Raw genomic sequence first — 23,431 nt, forward strand, 5'->3', positions numbered from 1 at the left:
ACAAATTATTTAGAATCTACTATGAAACCGTTAAGTAAGTACAAGAATGAGGAAGACAGGTTCTTAGCATTAAGGGTGTGTTTATCGATTACCAATCTGTAGCAGTAATTCTGAAGTTTTGTAGATGTTCAGATAAGATCATTCAGAATGCTGTCTTACCACACAAATAAGTGTAACAGCAGTCATGCTGTCCTCTGACCTCCACCAGGAACTGGTCCTCTCGGCACTCGGGGGTAGGGACACTGGGACAGGCCTGAGGGTCACATTCTACAAAAGGACATTATCTTCTTAGATTGATTGTTTCCATAAATAGGAACAAGCCAGTGTATACATGAAAGTGGCATCGTCAAGGAATAAAGGATACATGAAAAATCTATCTGACCACAACGGTACTCTGGACAGCAGGAGAGGGTGCTGTAGCCAATCACCAGCTTATTCCCATTCTCACACGTAGGAACATCATTCTGGCAAATGGTTAGATTACATTCTTCACACATACAAACACACAGACAAACAAATAAAAACACATTAGCGCAAATCTATACTTGTTCGAAAAATTTTATATGCATTTAGATTCTCAACTGCTGCACCCTTATCACTGAAGAGGTAAATATACGTACCACAGATTTTTTTGGGGCAGCAGACTCCCTCTTCAAGCACATCAATGGCATACTCTCCCTCACGCTCACACAGTGGAGCTGGCTCAGGGGGACATTCAGGCTCCACTGGCACCACACTGCCATTCTCCAGACAGCTGAACAGACAGCAGCCTCGAAGCGAGCCATTCCACACCTCCCCAGGAGCCCTTGGAGAGCCTTCATTATCCGTACAAACTGACAACAACAGATTAAACAAAAACATACAGACAGAGACACACACACACACACACATTAATAACATTAATAACACACAAGTCATATTAATAATTAAAGTAGATTTTTTAGATGTTTTATTCAATATTTCAGGTGTTCTGAGGACAACAAAAAGCTACCAAAATGATAAATAAGGTACTGTTATTATCTATAGTTATTTGTTTGTCAAATTGTTTCTTTGATATTTTCTGAAAATTGATTCTTGCTTTTTTATATACATTGCAATCAGTTTATTTTTAATTTCATATAATTATATTATATGCGCATGAGTTGGACTTTGGTTGATGGTTACCCAACATTCCCCCTCCCCCTCCTCTGCTCCTATCCATACACACATGTACACACCTATGCTTTCCAAACCAGATTGCCCACTGATATTTTATCACAGAACATTGTTGAATAACGCTAATTTGGAAAGTGTAAAAGTTCCGAACTGTTGTGACAACATAATTTCTGAATTATGAAAATGAAAAGATAGGGTGAAAAAACACTGTAAAAATGTATTACTGGATTGGAAAATGTTAATGACGGTGTTGCTCGACTGTCCTCCTCCTATGAATTTGTTGTTCTGTGCCTCTCTTTTACACTTTAATTACATCACCCACCCATGCACACATGTTTATGGCATGAATGGCTCTGGATGTTCTGTTATCTTTGCAATGTGTTTATTGTGGAAGATAAAAAATTTATTTGGCACTAACACACACACACACACACACACACACACGGACACACACAGACTGTGTTGCTCACCACACTGGTCCTCAGTGACACAGAATGCTGAGTCAGCTCGGTGCAGGATTGTGCCACTCTTACATACACACTCCTCCCGAATGGAAGAACAGGTGCTTTCCTCATAGTAATCTCTATTCTGACATGTCCTGGTCTTACATGTGTTAACACATGGCTTGTACTCTTTCCCAGGAGGACACTTCAAAGCTGCCACAAGCAAGGAAACACAGTAGCACAGTAAGTAACTGAAAACACACACACACTAAATAAGAAAGACGTAGATATATATGGTGAGTCTATGTTCTGTTTTATTCTCGTTGTAACATTATGTTGTTGGTATTTCATTTGCCCAAATGCCTTTGATTGCTGAGATTGCGTTTCAGTTAATTGTACAGCAGCCCCAAAAACAAACCATTTATCTACCATTTACCTGTGGTAAACTTAAATAAAGCTCATTAGATTACTTCACAAAATGTTTACTAAAATTACATTTGTTTCACAATATTCAAACAGTACACACTTTGTGTGGAGATGATCAATTACCCCAGCCAAATTTTGAAAGGACATTTTACCAAATTTACAGTCATGGAAGGGTCTGTTAATAAATGCCACTTGGTTTGATATTTCTCTTTCCTATCACAATAAAATTAGTGCATTTTTAAGTATGGCACAAATGTCCAAACACTTTTTCAGGACCACTGTAAATGAAGGAGCAGCAGTATAAGAAACCACTCACGGCAAAAGTTATTTCTCCTCCAGCTGAAGCAGATTTGGTGAGTGTAGCAGATGGCCACATATGCAGCCAGAAAATCACATTCATGTTCTTTATAATGAAGGTCACCTGCCCAGATTTTATCACAGAAGTGCTCCGGTGAAACCTAAACAAAGTATCAATTGCACATTTCAACAACCTGAGCTACTGCAAAAAGACAATGTATGTTAAAGTGTGTGAAATACCTTGTGGTGACACTTGGAGAATGGCCTCTGGTTGAGCATTTGAAAACATTTAGTGCAGTTCCCTGTGGTGCAATTGTCTCCAACTCGGCGGAAGTAGTCTGTCTCCTCTGATGTGTCCACCATCCAGCTGTGGAGAAACACAGGGATGTCCTCTACATCACGCATCACAGTCCCATTGGGCAGACGCAGGTCATCTGCAGGGTTTCCATCACAGCAGCCTAATATAGAAAGATTAGCATTATTCACAAGGAAGTACAGTCACAAATGTTATGACGTTATAATGCGCTTTACTGTTCTCCCCGCAAAATAAGTCAGTTTTAATTTGTTCAGGTAATGCAAACTGACAAAGACAACATATTCTTTAATTAAAAACATTTTGAAGTTGCTAAATAGTATATACACACAAATTACAAATCACATTAAATACACATTTATATACACATATACATAAAGTCATGTGAAGAAGTATGCCCCATAAAAAGTTTAGAGTTTTTCAATATATGTGGAGATAAAGATACCAAGTCTTCATTTAAAAGTGTTGATAGATAAAACTGATATAACTTAAAAGTTGACATTTTTAACATTTTTGTCATTCTTTATAAAACTGAAATAAACTGTAAGGAAATTTTCTTATGTGGAAAAAGTTAGGTACACCCTTACATATATCACTACTGCAAACATGATAAATTGAAACCAGGTGCATCCAATCAAGTGTTAATGATGAGAACACTGTAAGAGAATATCTTGGAGGAACTTGTCTTACTTAAACCTCAGATATCTGGTCTGGTTTGCTCTTTGTTATTGTAGTGTATATTAGACAAAAGAGTTCTATAAAACCTCCAGAAAAAAAGTTGTAGATACCTATAATTCTGGAATGGGGTTTAAAAAGATATACAAAAAAATACTCAAAATCAATCATTCCACTGTCCAGAAGATCATCTCCAAGTAGAGAAATTTCAAAACCAACTTGTCCAGACTAGGCCACACCAGCAAATTCAACTCATCAGCAGACTGTAAGATGCTAAAAGAAGTCTCTGAGAACCCCAAAATTTTATTACAGGATCTGCAGGCAGCTCCTGCCAATGTTGATGTAAAACTGCATGCATCTACCATTAGAAAAAGACAACTCAAAGCTTTTGCTATCTAAAAAACATTGGGGCAAGTTTGCTAATGAATATCTAGGTGACGAGCAGCACTCCTAGAACAGTGTGCCATGAACAGATAAGTCAAAGATAAAGTTTTGGGCCACAGCAGCAGAAGCCATGTTTAGTGAATACAAAAGACAGCACTTGATCAGAAGAACCTCATTCTGACTGTTAAACAATGTGGTGGAAATGTTATGGTTTGGGGCTGTTTGCTTCCTTAGGGCCTGGCCAACTTGCAAACACAGAATCAACTATGAATTCTCCTTTGTATCACATAGTGCTTAAATAAAATGTGAGACCCATCTGTAAAAAACAAAAGTTGAAGCTGAAGTAGTGGACATTCTAACAGGATACAGAACCCAAACAAGTACATGCACCAAGGAATGTCTCAAAAGGAAGAAATGAAAGATTATGGAATGGCCTGGTCAAAGCCCAGATCTGAATCCTTTTGAAATGCTCTGGGTGGATTTGAAATGGGCTGTACATGCAAAAATCCCCTCAAACATTGCAAAGCTGGAAGAACCCTGCATGGAGAAATGGGCAAAGATTTCTCAGAGTAGATGTCAGAAACTGATAGACAGTTATAGGAAACACCTAACATAAGGCATACCATTTACCTATACATACTGTTCAACTGAAGGTCAAATACTGATATGTCCACACACATCAAAAAAGAGAAACATTTCAACATTTTACAGACAGAAACATCTCTCTCTCTCCCTCATTCCCTCCCTCACACACACACACACACACACACACACACACACACACACACACACACACACACACTAACCACAGAGGCCTCTGGTAGAGGTGTTGTCAGGGGCTCCATATTGAAGGACCATGATGCCGGTGCTGTGGTACCACTGTATGCTGATTCCACTAGGGGTATGAATGCTGTACATGGTTCCTGTGTCATCAATGTGCAGATTCAGCCTGGTGAAGGGCAGTCGAGCAGTGATCTGGTTCACTGACACCTATATCCAGCCACACAATGCAACATTACAGGCCAACAGTCATAAACACATCACAAACGAAAGTCTGTGCACTGTGCACATTTTTCGAGGTTGTTTACCTTGCGGTCGAAACGATTGATCATGATCCTGTAGGCATGAGTGGTTATGTTTAACTTCTTAAAACACAAACCAGAAGTTCCACCTGTAGGAGTCTGTCAGAGAAAGTAAAAGAGAGAGCAAGAAAGAGACAGAAGCAGAAAATAATTTTGATTATTGTTTTGATGAAAAGTGCACTATTTTCTCAGTCAGTCACATTCAGAATAGTGACATGCTTGACAGTGAAAAAAACTTACTGGTCGTCTGATGTAGTTCACACTCTAAAACAGAGATTTGAAAAATAAATGAGTACTCAATGTCAGAAAATACTACAGTTCTTGTGTAAGTGTTGTGTGTATACTGATATAAGTCAAAGTGAATGTTTGTTCACCTCACTGGTAGGACATTTCTCAATGTGTCCAACAATGTTCTCTCTGGGTAGGTGGACCAGTATATAGGAGCCATTATCATACAAAGCAACATTATTCCCATCAAACGTGATCACACGCAGGTCTGAGATTATTGAGCAACGACCTGAAAATACATATACATCAGTACAGATAATTAAGGTCACTTTGGGGTCATTTGTACAATAATATCACTATCTGATTTGATTCTTGTGTGCAGTATGTGTATCTTACAGGGACAACGCCACAGTGGGCAGCATGGGTCAGTGTTGATCTGTATGGGCATGCCCAGCAGGTTGCACTGAGGCTGGGTGATGTTGAATCTACAGTGCTGTGAGGAGTTGTGCAGCATCAGTTGGCTGTTAAAGCAGATGTACTCACTGCACTCATCCACTCTCACAGAGTATGGAGGCTGAATGGGGAAAAACATCCATAATGTCTCTCACATCATCTCATCTAATATGCTTATCCTCCTGCGCTCACTGGGTGGAAAGCAGGATATATATACACACACACACACACATATAAATATACTTTCTATTGGAATTTAAGAAACATTACTCTCTGTGACAGGCTGTTTGTCTGCAAATTTACACCAGAGCTCATTCTGAACTGCACCACACCTCTCTAAACCCACCGTGCAGCCGTAACACCTCATTACTGACGTGGATGTGCTGGCAGCAGGGCAAGAATGCCTCAAGCTACAAGGAGTTATTGGTAAGTCACAGAAATGAGCTTTCACCACCTGTCTGGTTTAAAGATTTATAGTTAAGGGCGTGCTTATGTGTTTGTATGTTAATGTTAGAGAAATCTGGTAAACAAACTAAAAAGAGAGCATGTGATATACAGTTCAGTTTGGACACATCTACTCAAAGAATGGCTTCCTAATTTTCACCATTTTTATTCATTTTAGAATAAAGCTAAAGCTATAAATCTCTGAAATAATGCATATGGAATTATGTATTGACCACAGCATAGCCATATATATATCTTTCATTCTCCTCAAACTAGGGAGGGCTCTGCCTTGACACACTTTTGGCATTCTCTCAAGCAGCCTCTTGTGGAGACACCTAGGATACTGAGCACTTAAAGTGTTGTCTTTGTTTTTAATTGTTTTTAAGGTATGAAACATCCAATCAGCTGTGTCCTTGGACAGGTACAATATCTATACACATGTCCTAAAGTATCCAGACACCCCTTCAAGTTAGTTAACAGAATGAATAGGTGTCTACAAACGTCTGGACATAATTACATACATATAAAGTGCATATGTCTATAAGGATGATGTGTGTAGTGAACAGCACTCTCACCGTGCAGGGCCCAGTGGGCAGTAAGAATGGAGGGAGCACAGTTGTAATGCCAACCGTCTCCAGCGTGGGAGAGGGTGAGGGAGAGGTGGACGTGATCTCCGGGAGTGTTTCTGTTGTCGTCACAGATATGTAGTAATCCTCCGTCGCTGTGGAGAGAGAGGTTGTCTCTGTGGTGATGGTGGTTGGGAGAGGAGTTGTTGTGGTAACCACAGGAGTGGTGGAAGGAATTGCTGTTGTGGTTGTCTCCTCAAGTGTGGTCAGCATCTCTGTAGTTGTTGATGGAGCGGTTGTGGTGGTGGTAGGGGGTGTGGTAGGTTCTGGGGTAGGGGAGGCTGTGGTGGTGGGAGAGGTCGTGGTAACCAGAGTAGACTCTGTAGTTGGAGAAGAGGAAGTTGTGCCAGGTGTAGTGAAGGAGGGTGTGGGAGAGGGTGTGCTAGGTGATGTAACAGGCTCTGTGGGAAGTGTACTGGGAGCTACAGATTCTGTTGTGCTGGTAGTCCTTGGTGTAGTAGGAGGTGTAGTAGGAGCAGTAGTGGTTGTTCTGAGAGTAGTAGTAGTAATTATAGTTGTTGTGGTAGTAGTGGTTGTGGTAGTTGTTGTTGTAGTTGTCGGAATTGTTGTGGTAGAAACTGTGGTAGTCCTGTTGGAGCGGGTCACAAACATGTATGGTGTAGGAGTTGGTGGGAGCGTCACACCTGCAGAGGAAAACATTTCAAAATCATCTTAAGAAAAAGCCATTGGACAAAAGATGGCCTTTCCTTGATGAAATTAGTAGAGATTAAGTATTCCATCCATGGCATTGACGGGAAGTTAATCAAAACACTGCCATTCTCAGAGCACGTTAAGTTTATCTAGACTGATTTATCCGTCCTTGATTGTATGAACTCCTGCACTGCTCTAGCGCTAGATGTCATTTAATTTACACTTTTACTACATAAAAGATGAACAAGGCTTAGTTTATTTCTGGATGCACTGTGACTTTTTTCTGAGTGAGTTTTGATAATGATAAAATGTCCAAATGTGATGAAATGTTACTTATATTCCTCTTCAGGCATTTTCTTGTTAAAAATCTATGAATTTTTAGCTTTGTTAGATTAAGCTCTTTGCTGTTTTTCCATAAATGCAACAACAGCATTGAGAAATCACATGACTAACAAAAAAGAAAAAAGCCATTTTTGCATCATTCATAAAGAGATAATCGTAAATGTGATGATGATGGTTAAAGTGATTAAGAAGCAATGTAGTTGAAACTTACAGTCTTCTCGATAGACACACCTCCTGGTGACTTCATCTAGCACCATGCTCTTGGGACAGCGAGGAAAACAGCCCTCTACACTGCACACAAAAGTTTCAGACAGCAGAAGTATTCACTGTTACTTTAACGATGTGCTTTAAGAATGAGGCTCTGAATCCATAAGCATGTTAAATGCTAAATCTTACGGAGGGAGGAACTGGCATCGTGTAGCAGTGGGGTCACTGCATGTTTTCACACACGGGCTAGAACACGCATGGTACTTCCACTCACACATCAAACGATACGGGATCACAAAAGTGCTCTCTGAAACACAAGCAAAACATGTACACTAAAACTTACAAAAGTACACACACCAAATATTACATTAACAAAACTGTGGCAAAGAAGGTATACAAATGCTTGGACCTGGTATCCTTGGAGCTAGTAACTTCTGTGGTTCAAACGTGGTAGCTCCCATGTTTGGGGACATCTACCTCTTCAAAAAATTTTTTAATAAATGACTTTTTTCTATTTTTAAACCAGCCATTAGGGGTGTGCTTTGTGAACTTCTGGTGCCGGTCCCAAGCCCAGATAAATGGTGAGGGTTGCATCAGGAAGGGCATCCAGCATGAAACTTGTGCCAAAACTATAATGCGGATCACAAATATGATTGCCATACCGGATCGATCGAGGCCCGGGTTAACAACGACCGCCTCCGGTGCTGTTGACCAGCAGGGTGCTGGTGGAAATTGGACTACTGTAGGTCGAAGACCATCAAAGAGGACAGGAGGAAGGCGGGTTAGAAGGCAGCAAGAGAGAAGGAAAGGCAGGAGTGTGGAGGTTAGAGTAGGGACTCTGAACATAGGGACAATGACTGGTAAAGGCAGAGAGCTTGCAGACATGATGGAGAGAAGGAAGGTAGATATTCTGTGTGTCCAGGAGACCAGATGGAAAGGAAGCAAGGCCAGGAACATTGGAGGTGGATTCAAACTGTTCTATCATGGTGTAGACAGGAAGAGAAATGGAGTAGGGATAATCCTAAAGGAACAGCTTGTGAAAAGTGTTCTGGATGTAAAGAGAGTGTCAGACAGGATCATGAGCCTGAAGTTGGAGGTTGATGGTGTAATTTTGAATGTGGTCAGTTCATATGCACCACAGGTTGGTTGTCAGTTAGAGGAGAAAGGGGAATTTTGGAGTAAGATGGATGAAGTGGTAGATGGTGTCCCTAGAGAGGAGAGATTAGTGATTGGTGCAGACTTCAATGGACATGTTGGTGAAGGGAACAGAGGGGAAAAAGAGGTGCTGGGTATGTATGGTGTGAAAGACAGAAATGTGGAAGGTCAGATGGTTGTAGATTTTGCAAAGATAATGGAAATGGCTGTGGTGAACACGTATTTTCAGAACAGGGAAGAACACAGGGTGACATACAAGAGTGGAGGGAGGTGCACACAGGTGGATTATATCCTTAGCAGGAGATGCCACCTAAAGGAGATTGGAAATTGTAAAGTGGTACCAGGGGAAAGTGTAGCAAGGCAGCATAGAGTGGTTGTCTGTAGACTGAGATTAGAAACAAAGAAGAGGAAGAGAGTGAAGACAGAGCCAAAGATTAGATGGTGGAAGCTGAAGGAGGAGGATGGTTGCAGGCAGTTCAGTTGCAGAAAAATTGCAACAGGCCCTTGGGGGCAGTGAGGAGCTACCTGAGGACTGGGAAACTACAGCTAAGGTGGCTAATATATTGGTAAAAGAATGTTGGAGATGCCGGGCAGAAGGAGAAGAGGTAGACCTCAGAGAAGGTTTATGGATGTAGTGAAGGTGGACATGGAGATGGTTGGTGTGAAAGTAGAGGAGGCAGTGGATAGGGCAAGATGAAGGCAGATGATCCGCTGTAGCGACCCCTAAAGGGAGCAGCCGAAAGAAGAAGAAGAAGAAGAAGAAGAAGAAGAAGAAAACTTTTTTCTATTTTTATTTTCTATTTGTTTTTAATTTTGCAAATGCAGAAACACAGTAAAGGCACATTTCAGTAGAGAGCTGTTTAAATTAATAAGGAACAATCACATATATCATTTTATCCTCTTGTTGTGATGTCACTCACCCAGATTTAAATCCTTTAGATGTTTAAATGAATGTTTAGGCAAAACTATGTCATGTCTTATGTGCGTGTTCACATGGCCAAAAAAATTGTAATATACACAATTTTTTTGTTAACTGAAAAGTGATGAATTCAAAAAGATATCTTCAAACTTTTCATGGTAGTGTATGGTTTGAGAGATTATGAGAACTTTCTTACCCTCAATGGTAAAACTGCTGCTGGCCTTGAAGGAGGGTGAGCTGTTGTAGCTCTGTGCACGTGCATGTGTGTGTGTGAGTGTGAGGAAGACGCCCTTCTGACTATGCAGCTCAAAGGAGGATCGCCCTGGCAACCACAAGCCCTGGTGATGAATGAAGGTTGCCTGGCGACGAAAGTCCTCCCCAGGTCTCCACCGCTCCAGCCGCACTGCCTGATTTGCCATAACACATAGGAAGTAGTTTGGGCGCTCAGCAGACTCCAGTGAGACAGTGGGGAGTCCTAAACACACAATAGCAAGCTAACCCAAAGGTCTCCAATGCCACTGCATTCCAGCCTCCAAAACACCACCACCAAAGAAAAACATTTAATATTATACACTAAATGTCAAAAGGCATTTTTAGGTTAGGATTTCAAACTTACAGCTGTTTCCAGAATTTAATTATTTGGGATAAAAATTTATTAAATGATAAATCATATATTGAAATTGTCTATTTACAATAACATGTCAGGTTCTTAGCCTGAGATTCTATCACCACTTTTGAAATGTGATGCAGACATTCTTGATGCCATTCTCTGCCATTTATCAAGTACCAAATTCATTTACCAAACCAATCTACAGCTCTGTTTTGTATTGTGGAGACTTTCTTATTTTGACTTTCTGTGGAGAATTTCTTATTTTAGTTGTTGCAGCTTGCTAGCTTCCTACTAATTGTTTTAAACATTTGCATATGTTGCATAGGAGTAGGATGTTATAATCACTTTATTTAACCAAATGGGTTTAATATTATTCGAAATTCCAAACTTTTGAAAAGTTTTAAAGAAGCATGTGTATATGTGAGTGTGTGCTCTCACGTGAAGCTCGGTCCTTATAAAGTCCGCTGGTGATCATGAAGTTGAAGATGGCCGTAGGCTGGGCATTGGTCCTCAGCAAAGGAAAAACCTCTCCACTACTGACATTTGCTCCAAAGACACACACTGAGTCATTCAGCTCAATAGTGGACAGAGTGAATGGACCATCACCCAGCTCTAAATGCATATCCATACAAAAGTGTCCACAAAAACGATAATTATCTATAGGAGTCAGTATTCAGATGTACATACATCTATACATGTATTTATGTAATACAAGTCAATAAACGTTTAGCAAAAGGTGGGTAGCACGTACCTTGGTTGTAGTATTCACAGTCATATGCTGCAAGGGAAATAAACCATATCAAAATGTGTGGTTGTGTGTAGAGGGGTATGTTGTGTTCTGTGTGTTTGGTAGTGGTGTGATAGTGTTCTGTTTGAGTGACAAATTGAACTGGCTGTGATGATAGACTTTGAGAGGAGGTCAAAAGGTCACCCAGATCATCATTCCATTGTTTGTGAGCTTGTGTGTGTGCTTACGACAGACAGTAGGGGATCTCCATTGTATCGTGACGCCATGCTGACAGCACTTGTGTGCATATGCAGCAATGCTAGTGCACAAGCACTCACAGTCTCCTCCACGGTTGCAGTTGCAAGTGTCTGTCAGGCAGTTTTTATAGAACCAGGTTACATCCACCTGGGGGTCAACAGAAGATTAACCACATCAGTGAACATAGCACAATAGAGCTAGGTCAGAACACTTAATGCCTGATAAGCTTGATATAAACCCCCATTTATTCCATGCCAGTCAACATTACAAACAGAACTGATTTCACTTAAACATTGACAAAGGAATATATATACACATATACATGCCCACATAAAGATATGACTTTTTTGTCAATTACACATCTGTAAAATTAGTGTGAGGCATGCTTCTGTTCAGTTTTCTTGTGCAACCACATCCCCTGCTGGCCACATGGTAGAGTGCTGCTAGACATTCTCTCATTGCAGAGGAATCTTACCCTCAGTTTCACTGCTATCAATTGGTGCATCATCAACTGATGTGTGTGTGTGTGTGTGGTGAAAATAGTGTGTGTGGCTGTGGGTAAGTGGTGCCCTTTTCTTTAGGGTACAGAATGCAATGTTGAACTCCTGAGGGATGCACTTACCACATTGTGGCACGGAGCAAAAACGTCACTGTAGAGGAGTCCACATTCTCGCTTAGCATACGGCTGTCTGCTCAAATCTCCTTCACAGGGCCTGCGTACCACAAAATCACTCTCGCACTACACACAACACATACACACAAACACAAAAATAAACAGGGATCCTTTAGTTCTGTTCACTGAGCAGTGAGCTATAGACATAAACAATTGTCTACAAATAAAATAACAAATGTAACTCATCCACTATCTAACTGCCCAGGAACTAACTAGCTTGTAGCAAGTCCTATCGTCTCCTTTACCTGGCCTAGTGCCCAGCTGTCTCCGAAGGCCTGGGCATTGCTGACCTCCATGTGCCCTGCTGTGGTCATGTCATTCACTGTCACCATGTCAAAGTTTCCACACATGCCACTGAACTGACCCTGAGAACAAATACACATAACAAGGGCAAGGGTTCATCCACATTTCTTGTGTGTTGAAAAGTGACATATTTGCAAGTCACTGAAAATTTGCAGCATTAAAGGTGAGGTTTGAGCTTTAACCTTCCATCGTGGTCCAGCTTGAATATGGATGGTTGTTTTGCGGTCCCAGAGCACAGTCAAGTCTTGGTTGGGAAAATGGATCACAGTGTAGTAGCCTGCCCCCCACAACTCAAACTCATACCCTCTTCCGACCACAGTGGAGGAGCTCTGAAAATCCACCACAAACACAACTCAGTGAACATCATACACACATCACTAACACAGCACACACCATTGCTGACAAAAAAACTAGCAAGAAACAGCTATTAAGGTCATGGTATCACAAAAGCCAAAGCCATCCTGTCATCCCTGAGACAATAAAAGCAGGTGTATTGTTTAATCCATATTGGGAAGCTTCAGGCATGACAAAGTTCAGTGCTTTAAATTAACATTTAATGTCTGTAAACTACATAATCATTAAATCATGAACCATGTCTGCCACAAATACAGAAATGTTTAATGCAGAAAAGTTTTCATTCTGCCTATAAATAGCATTTGCTCATCATATTTCCACCACGAGCACAAGGTCAATTTCTGTTAGCACATCAGAAAGATTTCTAATGTCATGTTACCATCAATCAAGCAACTACACACAGTCACATGTGGCAGCATGGTCTAGCTCAGGGGTTCACAAACTGTGGTACATATACCCCAAATTATGTTGAGGGTATGCAAAACAATTCTGATGTGTGACATTTACACATTTTTAATCTTCATTTCAACACATTAGCAAGCCATGCCATTACACTGATACTTCCCTAATACAAACAACACAAGCAGCTCCACACACCAACTCCTGATCAAAAGAACCTCACTGAAAGTGCTATGAGCGGACCTCTGAGTTTGAATACTGAGTTTAATCTAAAACCAAAGTGAGATTTATGCATAGTGGCTTTGGCATGAGTAATAAGTGAGACATTTATATCATCTAGTACATAACCAACATACGCTCTTATTTATTACCTGTACAACTGTGAAGGTTTACATTGTAACACATTCAAGGCTGTAGAGGCTGTAGTGGTTATTCAGGGTTTTTGTTGGCTCACTAAACAGGTGATAGTGAACATTGTGTTATTTACTATTCCTTTTACAGCCATGCATATGCATGCCTTCATACAGACCACTGGTCCAGTGTCTGAAGGGGAGGGGACTTTAAAAAGTTTGAGAACCACTGGTCGAGCTTAAACATGAACAACTAAAGCTTGAAACAGACATTCAAGTAACAACTTTTCATTGATTTGTATGTTTTACAGTCTTTCCTGCAAACATTTAAACTTAGTCTGGTTCAATATGGTAGTACTGCTGTGTCCCATGAAAATGAATATAGCTAACCATAATTAAAATTTAATAGTAATTTCTGATGTACATTACAATGGACATTTTTTCTTTAAAGTTATGCTTTAAATATTACAAACTGTAAATATTACATACACATCCTCTTATAATTAATCCGAAGCCCTGTTACAGCTGTTAAAGTAATAGTTTTGCAAAAAAACAAATTCACTAAATTTTCCCCTACACCAAATGTAGTTGATCAGCCAAGATATGTTTTTTCTTTTATTATGTACTAGGTTACCAGACTAATACAGCAAACAAGTAATCACACAGTTCCTCAAGCAACTAAAAGCAAACTATACTGAGTTGAGCTGATACAAATAGACTTGCTTATGTGTTTGTGACAATGTATAACGCACTGTTGTATATAAAAAAATAGAAACAAAATATGTACAAATTTTAGGTTCCATGAAACTTTTGGCACTACAACATAATTTTACTAATTTTTATTAGTAATAGTATAGTATGCCATCATGTCAAAATCCACATCATGGACATTTTCTTTAACCAAACTGTCATTTTCATGTTGTAGAAGATCAAAGCAGGACTCACTGGTTTGCCTGAGTTATCACTGAAGTATAGTTTAGTGAGGCCAACATAGATGAGCAGGTTCTTCATACAGACTATTCCACTTTCATAGCAGTCTTTATTCTGTGCCGTAATGGAAATCTCTGGGTCACCAACACTCTAAATGTAGAAAAACAGAAAACAAAAAAACTTTTTGAAATAAATTTGACGAAATCATTCTTCATATTGAATGCACAAGTTAGCATCTTGAGGATGGTACACCAAACAATCTCAAAGTATGTGTGCGTACATGGTCTTTTAGTAACAGTTGAGGACTGTGTCCCTTGAGTAGATCAGTGGACTCCTCAGAGACTTAGTGCCCTTTAATAGACACCAAAGTCCATTCACTAACACTCCCCCAACACACACAGACAGACAGACACACACAGACACACACACAAGGCAGTAGCAGGTTGCAGTGCGTAGGCTGATTAGGAACAGATTGCTCTTTGTTAACTGAGGGCCTAGGCTGAGTCTGTGCGCTGTGTTAGTGTGCAGGGTTTGACATTCACCACGGCTCTGTTACAGCAATCCCGTTCTAATTAAAAATCCTCTCTGATTTTCCCAAGATTAGGAGCAGTGGGAGCCAGTCCTTTCCTGCTACTCTATCCAACCTGACAGAGAGCCGCCCAGTGAACTCCCTCACTCACACACTAAAACACACACACACACACACACACACACACACACACACACATACACACTCACACCTTCTTAGCCTCTTTGTTGTTTTGAAAACGTTCTGGCAAGTTTAAAGGTGTGCCATTGTGGATGTGATAAAACATTCCATTTGTAGAAGTTGTTAAGCTCCTTACTACTCTGTTTGTAATAAATCCGATTTACTCACAAATGGTCAACAATGGGTGACACTCACTGACAATTGTTCCTGATCACTGAGCCTGTCTCACTCACACACACATGCATACATTTGGCAATACCTTTACTAAGTAGACTTGGCAGTCACTGACATAGTCATATTCCAGGCCATCAAAAGTGTGATAATGACGGTCACTGTAGATGGTGCACACGGCTGGACAGGGAAAATATGTGCAGTTAAAGAACCCACGATGGCACACACTGTTGGCAGAAATACACATAAAAAAATTAACAAACACTTAAGATGTAATAGTCACTAGACAAAAAATGACATTAACACACTGACCAACGGTAGCAAGGCGTGTCCACTGTCTCTCCAGGAAGATACTCCAAACCTAGCCAGGCACATGGGCAGTTTTCTGGATAATAGCAGTCTCCATTATGACCAACCAAGCTGCACAATTAAAAAAACACATATGACATGTTTAACAATTTTTATTATTTTCTATATGATTTTGAGCAATCCAGATGTGTTCCATTTCTCTTTATAGACAGAGACAAAGGGAGAGTACCCTGCAGGACATCCACAGCCTGGTACACAGGGGGTCATGGGAGGACAGGTGAGATTCAACATCAGGTTCCTACAGGTCAGCTCACAGGCCACGCCCACACCAGTTGGCCCTGCCCCAAGCTGGCCCCTGCAGTTGTAGTAAACTTTACCATTGGGGCAATCACCTCTCTCAGGCTCTGAAGGGAAGAGTGCAGAAGGGAATAAGACAATGAAAAAAATGAAAGTACCACAATAAATTAAATAAACAACGAAGACATGAATTGGTTGGCAATAAACAGCATATTACAATTTACAATAGTTTGTGCAATGGACCTGGCAAATGAATGACAAAAGTTGTAGAAAGTAAAAAGCAGCATTTCAGTCTACATATACACTGTATGTCCAAAGGTTTGCAGACACCCTTGCAACAGAGTTCATACATCTGTTTTAACTTGTATAATCTTCACAGAAAAGCATCAGTAGAATGGGACACTCTCAAGTAGGCACACATGAGAAATGACCATGACCAATACCAAACATCAGCTAGGGTTGTATAAACCCCCTCAGCATTAAGCTGTAAATTGGTAGACTTGAGATCTGTGGAGTGATGAAGCAATATCCAGTACCTCTGGGTGTGAATTAGAGTGGTGTTCCCTATTCAGAACTATTCATCCAGCATGCTCTTGTGGCTGAATGAAAAAAATCTTCACTGCAATGTTCAAACATCATTCACATAGTTGAGGGTGCTACTGTATCAAAGGGGGGAACAGGCTCCCCATTAATAACCTTGATTTCAGAAGACACATTAGATGAGCAGATGTCTGCAAACTTTTAGACATTTAATGTATTATAATACAAAAATGGCAGAATATGGTCCATTCATCATGAAATGTACAGACAATGTAAAGGACAACAAACACTGTCAAATTATGCCAAAAACTGAAAAATAACAAAAACATATATGTAGAGATACAAGGTTTTGTTCTGACAGCAGTGATACATTTAAACAAGAAGAAAAGACCCCATCTTGAACGGCCAGTGGCTGAGTGAGCTTTTTTTCCAAATGATCTCAGGAACAGCATGGTAAAAGCCTTTCATTTAGCTCTCGCTCACTCTCTGAATTTGTGGATATCAGTGTTTTCCACTGATACATGGCAACTTGTTGCCAACAAGCTAACAAGTTTAAATAATTACACTCACCGCACTAGCTTGAGTCTTCAGACTGGACTGATTTAAAGATAGTTCAGAACAAGCTTGCAGAAAAAATTAAAAATAAAAATCTCAGTTCGAAAAACAGAAGATGGTGACAGTTTATGATTTACCTCTTTCTTCAGGCACACACTCCATACGGGCATTTCTGCAGAGGCTGGAAAAAAGTCACATGCAACATATCAGTATCATGTAGAGATCCCCAATACACTGCCTTACCAGTGCTTGCACACCACACTATTAAAACATACAACTGTGCATTAGCCAGTACAAGCATACAAATGTCACAACAGTCATTACTTTGCTGCATTAACACATCTTTAATTACAACATTGCAGAAAATTATTAGAGTGCTTGAGAAAGTTGTTATCTCTCATATTTCTTCTTATTCTTCTTCCACACTTTTCTGAGATTAATACAACCCGAACCACTTAATGTACAGACGTTTTGAAGGTCTCGGCACTGTGACTTGTGCTATATATTTTGGAGTCGATCATATTATTAGTTTTTAATAAAATTAAGTTTAAAAATGAAAAATCTCAGATAAGAATGAATGGCAGAATGTTCAGAACTTCAAATTCTAACTGACATCAATGATGTCACAGCAGTCTCACAGTCTCATGGACACAGCGGTCATGCAGGGCAAGCTTTAAAATCCTTAAACTTTCACCAAACTCCATTTCAGTTTTAAATGGTAGAGAAACTTGTCCTTTCCGAAACCTCAAAATATCTCATCATTTTATCAATTAGCTTTAGAGTTATGAGCATTGGGCAATAGGCACAGAAAACTGCCCCATTCATACCCATGTACATTTCTCAAAATCAGAATCTGCTTATTTCAAGATTTTCTCTGTGTTTAACTTGTCATAACTCAGACATTTTCTTCTCAATACACACACATTACACCAAAATAATCCTCAAGGGCTCTTATCTCACACCATCTATCCGGTTAAGCGATAGAGTAAACATTTCCAGAGTTATGATTGTTTGTTCAGAGGGTGGAAATCAGACTCAAACAAGGCTTCTCCATTAAGAGCTGCATAATAACAGAATGACAGTTAATTTGAATGACTCTCCCCCTCCCCCCTCAAACACATACATCTCTCCCTCTCACACACACCACACAGACACACACAAACAGACACACACTTGCAGCTCTTTTCAAGCACTCTTGCAGTTCATTCAGGAAATGCACATGTAGTTTATTAATTATTATCTCTCTGAAAGACATAGATTTGCAATACATACACTATTCTTCAAATATTTGTTAACAATGTTAGCCAGCATAAAACTAAAGCAAAATTTGGACACTAAACATTTCTCAGCTGCTTCAACGCATCTGGGGTACGTGGAAAATCATAAATTTGAATTTTTCACTGAACCATTCTTTTACTCTATGTAATGTTTCTATCCTGTCAGTGGAAAAAATTAAACATTGTGCTTTAGTAAAAGGACCATATTAGTGTTTTTTTTCTGAAAATGTATGAAAGCAACACACACACACACCCACCAAGGCCCAGAGGAGCTGAAGGAGACTTCTCCTGGCTGGAACACTGAGCCCATGAAGTAACAATGGCACTGAGAACTAGGAAAGAAAATGGCATGTGAATTTCTGACATACACAATTCATATGTTTGTTTGTTTTTTTTTAAACTTATGTTTAATAAAATTAGCATGTGAGCATGTGTCATGCATGTGAAATTTTCAGTTTAGCTGTTTACCCATTTGATAATAAATTGTAAAAAGCTTAACTATACCATTAAATACACACCACTGTTGAAAAACCTAAACCATAATGTGGTTATTTTTTGTAGTTAAGAGTTCTCCAGTTCTTCCAGTGATGTTTACAGTTTACAGACCAACTAAACACAATGAGGTTTAAAAAGTGTTGGAGAAAGCTGTGTAAAAACTAAACATAAAATCCGGTGAACTAAAAAAAAGTACCTATTTGGTCACATAAATGTAGGTGTTGGGGCTTACAGTGGTACACAACGCTGTCTTGCATGATCATAGAACATTCCATCCATACAGCCACATCCTTCAGCACAGTCCCGATCACACACCTCCCCAATGCTCACTGAATGGCACGTTCTCCCACATGACGATGTGCAAGGGTGGTACATCATTCCTCCCAAACACACCATGCCTACACACACACACACAAAAGAACAGATAGAGATAGTGATGAATGACGCTTGCTCCTACAACTTAATAATACTTGCATGGTTGGACAGTGGAAGAAGTAAACAAACCACAGTCAGAGACATGTGCTCTGAAGTTGATGATGACATGGTGTTTGGAGCAGATGTAGGCATAGTGGGCCAGCACAGTACACAGGCAATCACTTCCACAGCGGCATGCTTGGTAGCGGCACTGCTGGTAGTACATGCTGGGACTCACGTGTGCATGGCACTGAGAAAAGACCTCTCCAGTCAGAACATCACACAGTGAGGCGTAGAATGCTGCAACAAAACAGTCCATAATGTAACTTGTACATAACTTTCACTATGACAATGCTACAATACAACTAATATATGCTATAAACTATACAATTTCTTCTGAAATATAAAAACAATTTCTGGACAGATTAGTAAAAAACTAAAGGAAAAACCAACATAAAGTATCTTAGAAACATGTTGGACTGTTACAGGCCACTGGAGAAATGAAACATCATTCATCCAAAGAAATTCCCTTAACTGGTGTTTTGGTAATGGTATAGAGTGTTGTCTAATATGTTGGTCTAAAATCTCTTGAAGGTGCTAAGTTAGGCTGAGATCTGGTGACTGTGAAGGCAACAACCTATGATTTAAGTAATTTTCATACTCATCAGACCACTCAGTGAGCAATCTCATCAGGATACAAAAGTTTCATCAAAGGATCAAGGTAATCTGTGAAAATAACAGTACTAATTTGCATTGACCTTTCCCTCTAAGGGGACAAATGGACTCCAACCATGCCAGCAAAAGCCCCCCCCAGACTATAAAAGAGTCACTGGACCCCCTCACTGTAGGGGTCATGCAATCAGGCCTGTACATGTCACAAAACATGGCAGAATGTTGAATGGTTAATGATATCATGCAGTATGCACCTAATAAATGCCTAGAAGCATCTGCACTTGTAAATGTTTCTCCAATAATTTATTCAGGTTTTCCTTTAATTTACCACCTTTTGTATATACAAAAAGAATTTGGGCATTGACACATTTTTTGATGTTTCAGCACAAGAAGTTTCTGAATTTTGCAACTGCAATCTGGCTACTCACTCTCTTGACACGAGTGTTTGTGTGCAGTGCAGGCTATGCTTATGACCACATTCTCACAAACATTTTTGGTGTTTTTTTTCTAGGCCAGGGCTGCACAATTCTGGTTCTGGAGGGCTGGTGTCCAGCATAGTTTGGTGATTTACCTGTTAAAACACACCAGTTTCCACTCATCCATTAATTGTCAGGTTTAGTGGTTGTGTTTGAGTAGGTAAACTAACAAAGTGTGCTGGACACTGGCCCTCCAAGAGAAGTTGTGCACCCCTGGTCTAGATGCAAAACTAACAGCAGAGATAAATAACTGATCAAAATTATAGTTATCTTTTAGTCGAGGGGATGATAATGAATGGGGTGCTGTGTTCATCTCTATGATAACAGTATTAAGCCACAACAACAAAAAACGTCACTGACCATGGACTAGACATATATAAATAGTCATCAACAACGTATGGCACAGGTAAACGATACTCATAATTTTGGCCTATTATTTAGCACTAGGGCCCATATCTGTGTGATATATGAATATATAGCTAGCTTTCTTGTTAGAATAGTTAGTGTGAGAAGGTAAACAATGTACAAATATAAGGTTTAACATGCGTACTGTTCTGTTGGTTCATCTCACAGGGGTCAATGATGGGGATGTTAACAGGGCTGACACATGCTGAAGACACTTTCCACGCATTAGCATGTAGCTGTGGTGTCCCTTCTATCATACCAGCGGGGGATCTGCAGAGAACACAACTCATTCACCAAGGCCCAGAAAATTAGTAGATTAATAGATTTTAATAAACCTTTGGACAGAATTGAATGTGTCACTGACTGCATCTTGTAGATGAGTGTGCTATGAATATGATATTTTGTACTTCATATTATTTGTTTTATTTATTTCATTTGGATCACTGTGACGTTAACATTTACAGTGACAATGTAAATGTTAATCAGAAAACAATGCATTTATGAGTGAAATGGAGAGTCTCTGAGGTAGCATGCTCTGAGGTAGAGTGGTCGGGGTCAGAGGTCAAAGATAACAGTATTGGTCAATATAATTTTTCATTGCCCATATTTTGCCATGATGTAGAAAAGTCAGAAGACTTTTTAGAGGCAGGCTAAAGTCATTTTACTTTGATTGAAGCTTGTAGGAAACTATGTTTTAAATTACAAGATATAATAAATAATAATTAACATAACCAAGGAAAGAAACTAACAAGGGGAAAAAGTTTAATGACTAATTGCAATTAAGTTGACTTAAAACAAAGAGTAGCTCAAAGGGGAGAGCAACTCACAGAAAGTCATCCCGCAAGTTGCCATTGAGAGTTCCACAGAGGCCAAGGGTGGAGCCTCTCCAGGTGCTATCCAGTTGCAGGTAGATTCGTCCACCCTGCCAGTCATAATGTAGCCTCAGGCCAAAGGCAGAACGCAGGCCCACAAACACAGATGTCAGCCTGCGCACATCCACCATATCTGACAAACACAAAAACATTCCCACAAATGACTGAAACCTCCATATAGTTTATGGAATAGTGGGCCATAGGTAGGCAGTCAGTGCAGTCCATGCTGACTGAGCAAAATAAAAATTTGAGCCAAGGTCAATCAGTGCATATTTCCTTGGCCAGTCAGTGAACCATAGCCACTTATGGCAACTCTTTGAACTGCCTCATGTTCAAACTCATGCAACACTTTATGACAGATAAATGCACTTCGAAGAAAGTGCTAATTCTAGTTATCAAAGACCAGCCTGACACAATGACTTTAATAGTTCACAAGCCAATACATATATATTGTGTTCTGAAATCTAACAGTTGCTACAGTGGCAAAACTCTGAAACCCATCTGATCTTACCATCTGTGTAAGGCAAGTTGACAGCCATGCTAGCTCCAATGATGACTTCCCCTTCTCTGGTGAGAGTGATTTGCCTGCTGACATCCTCTTCTGCCACCAAAGTCACTGAGTGACAACAGGAATGTTCCTGAGTCTGAGAAACATAAATAACAAAATACCATTTACCACGTGTATACACAAATGAACACACAACCACATAACCACACACACTGGCACACAAAAAAGGGAGACATTGTTAAATGCAGTAATACTGAGCTAGATTAATGTGGTAATACAGAGATTGGTACAGCAACATCATGCTAAACACATGTGACTAACATACATTAAACACTAACATAGTTCAATGTTACCCAGCCCTGGTATTAAATGCCACCAGCCCTGCACACTTTGGTGCTTTTCCTGCTTTAACAAACTCATTTCAACACAGTAAAGGTTAATGAGCTGATAAAGGTAGATCACGTGTATTGGGAGCTGGGAAAACACTAAACTGTGCAGAGCATGGGGACTCTAAGACCAGAGTTGGGAAACATTGGTGTCATATATAATGAGGCCTGCAGACACAGAAATATCAAAAATTGGCCTGTGTTAACCTCAGAATCAAACCTGAAAATATGTGTATTGTTACACCCCTAGAATATACATGAAAATCTGGCTCCCTGTTTCCTGTATACCATGAAAGATCTTTGCTTTCTCAAAGACACAAGCAGATTGCACAGCTTGGGGTTCTAGTTAGATACTTCATGATTTAAAACAGTTCCCCCCTGAACTAAGGCCACTGGATTTGTGGTGCTTTATGTTTCTACTGTGGTACGACTGTATTCCTTGATAATTATATTTTCTTGCTGTAGTGTAACTGTTAATTTGATTGTTTCCTGCAATCTGTGAAATATGTTATGCAATATCAAATACCCTGTCACTAAATGAGAATGAACACACACACACACACACACACACACACACACACACACACACACACACACATATACACACACACACACACACACACACACACACTGTCTTACCTCCTCGCAAGCTGCATACTGCAGTGTGACAGCGAACTTGTTGCTGCCACGGCTTTTCACTAGTACATACTGACATGTGCCTGTAAGCATGAAGATGCGTCCATCAAACGTAGTCACGTGTGTGTCACCCACCACTGTGCACTCCGCTGAAGATCAAACAAATACACAGTTAACCAACGAGGTCACAATGATGAAAGAGCACATTTATGCCAAAAGCTCTGCAAAACACCAACTTGCTTTAGTATAAATGAACATATACATTAAAACAGCAACATAGAATAATAAAACTAAGGGGATAATAT

At 39.9% G+C, this 23,431-nt stretch overlaps 1 protein-coding gene across 1 annotated transcript in view; it reads right to left on the reverse strand.

The window, feature by feature from the left end:
- otogl (otogelin-like) overlaps nt 1–23,431 on the reverse strand; it is a 43,678-nt gene that overhangs the window by 10,133 nt on the left and 10,114 nt on the right. Inside the window, exons 15-47 of the mRNA XM_037540194.1 lie at nt 23,130–23,275; nt 22,108–22,234; nt 21,552–21,729; nt 20,870–20,994; nt 19,262–19,471; nt 18,990–19,155; nt 18,520–18,594; nt 17,123–17,166; nt 15,823–15,997; nt 15,597–15,704; nt 15,373–15,511; nt 14,420–14,554; nt 12,554–12,700; nt 12,314–12,433; nt 12,018–12,134; nt 11,386–11,542; nt 11,162–11,188; nt 10,849–11,022; nt 9,997–10,275; nt 7,916–8,033; nt 7,731–7,810; nt 6,476–7,170; nt 5,400–5,577; nt 5,150–5,292; nt 5,016–5,039; nt 4,782–4,874; nt 4,500–4,683; nt 2,562–2,779; nt 2,341–2,482; nt 1,626–1,811; nt 621–833; nt 383–487; nt 160–267 (exon numbers count right to left, since the gene is read on the reverse strand). Coding sequence (XP_037396091.1) covers nt 160–267; nt 383–487; nt 621–833; nt 1,626–1,811; nt 2,341–2,482; nt 2,562–2,779; nt 4,500–4,683; nt 4,782–4,874; nt 5,016–5,039; nt 5,150–5,292; nt 5,400–5,577; nt 6,476–7,170; nt 7,731–7,810; nt 7,916–8,033; nt 9,997–10,275; nt 10,849–11,022; nt 11,162–11,188; nt 11,386–11,542; nt 12,018–12,134; nt 12,314–12,433; nt 12,554–12,700; nt 14,420–14,554; nt 15,373–15,511; nt 15,597–15,704; nt 15,823–15,997; nt 17,123–17,166; nt 18,520–18,594; nt 18,990–19,155; nt 19,262–19,471; nt 20,870–20,994; nt 21,552–21,729; nt 22,108–22,234; nt 23,130–23,275 — 5,136 coding nt within the window. The remainder of the gene's footprint in view (nt 1–159; nt 268–382; nt 488–620; nt 834–1,625; nt 1,812–2,340; nt 2,483–2,561; nt 2,780–4,499; nt 4,684–4,781; nt 4,875–5,015; nt 5,040–5,149; nt 5,293–5,399; nt 5,578–6,475; nt 7,171–7,730; nt 7,811–7,915; nt 8,034–9,996; nt 10,276–10,848; nt 11,023–11,161; nt 11,189–11,385; nt 11,543–12,017; nt 12,135–12,313; nt 12,434–12,553; nt 12,701–14,419; nt 14,555–15,372; nt 15,512–15,596; nt 15,705–15,822; nt 15,998–17,122; nt 17,167–18,519; nt 18,595–18,989; nt 19,156–19,261; nt 19,472–20,869; nt 20,995–21,551; nt 21,730–22,107; nt 22,235–23,129; nt 23,276–23,431) is intronic.

Source organism: Pygocentrus nattereri, chromosome 7, assembly GCF_015220715.1.
Source record: "Pygocentrus nattereri isolate fPygNat1 chromosome 7, fPygNat1.pri, whole genome shotgun sequence".
NCBI classification, from domain to species: Eukaryota; Metazoa; Chordata; class Actinopteri; order Characiformes; family Serrasalmidae; genus Pygocentrus; species Pygocentrus nattereri.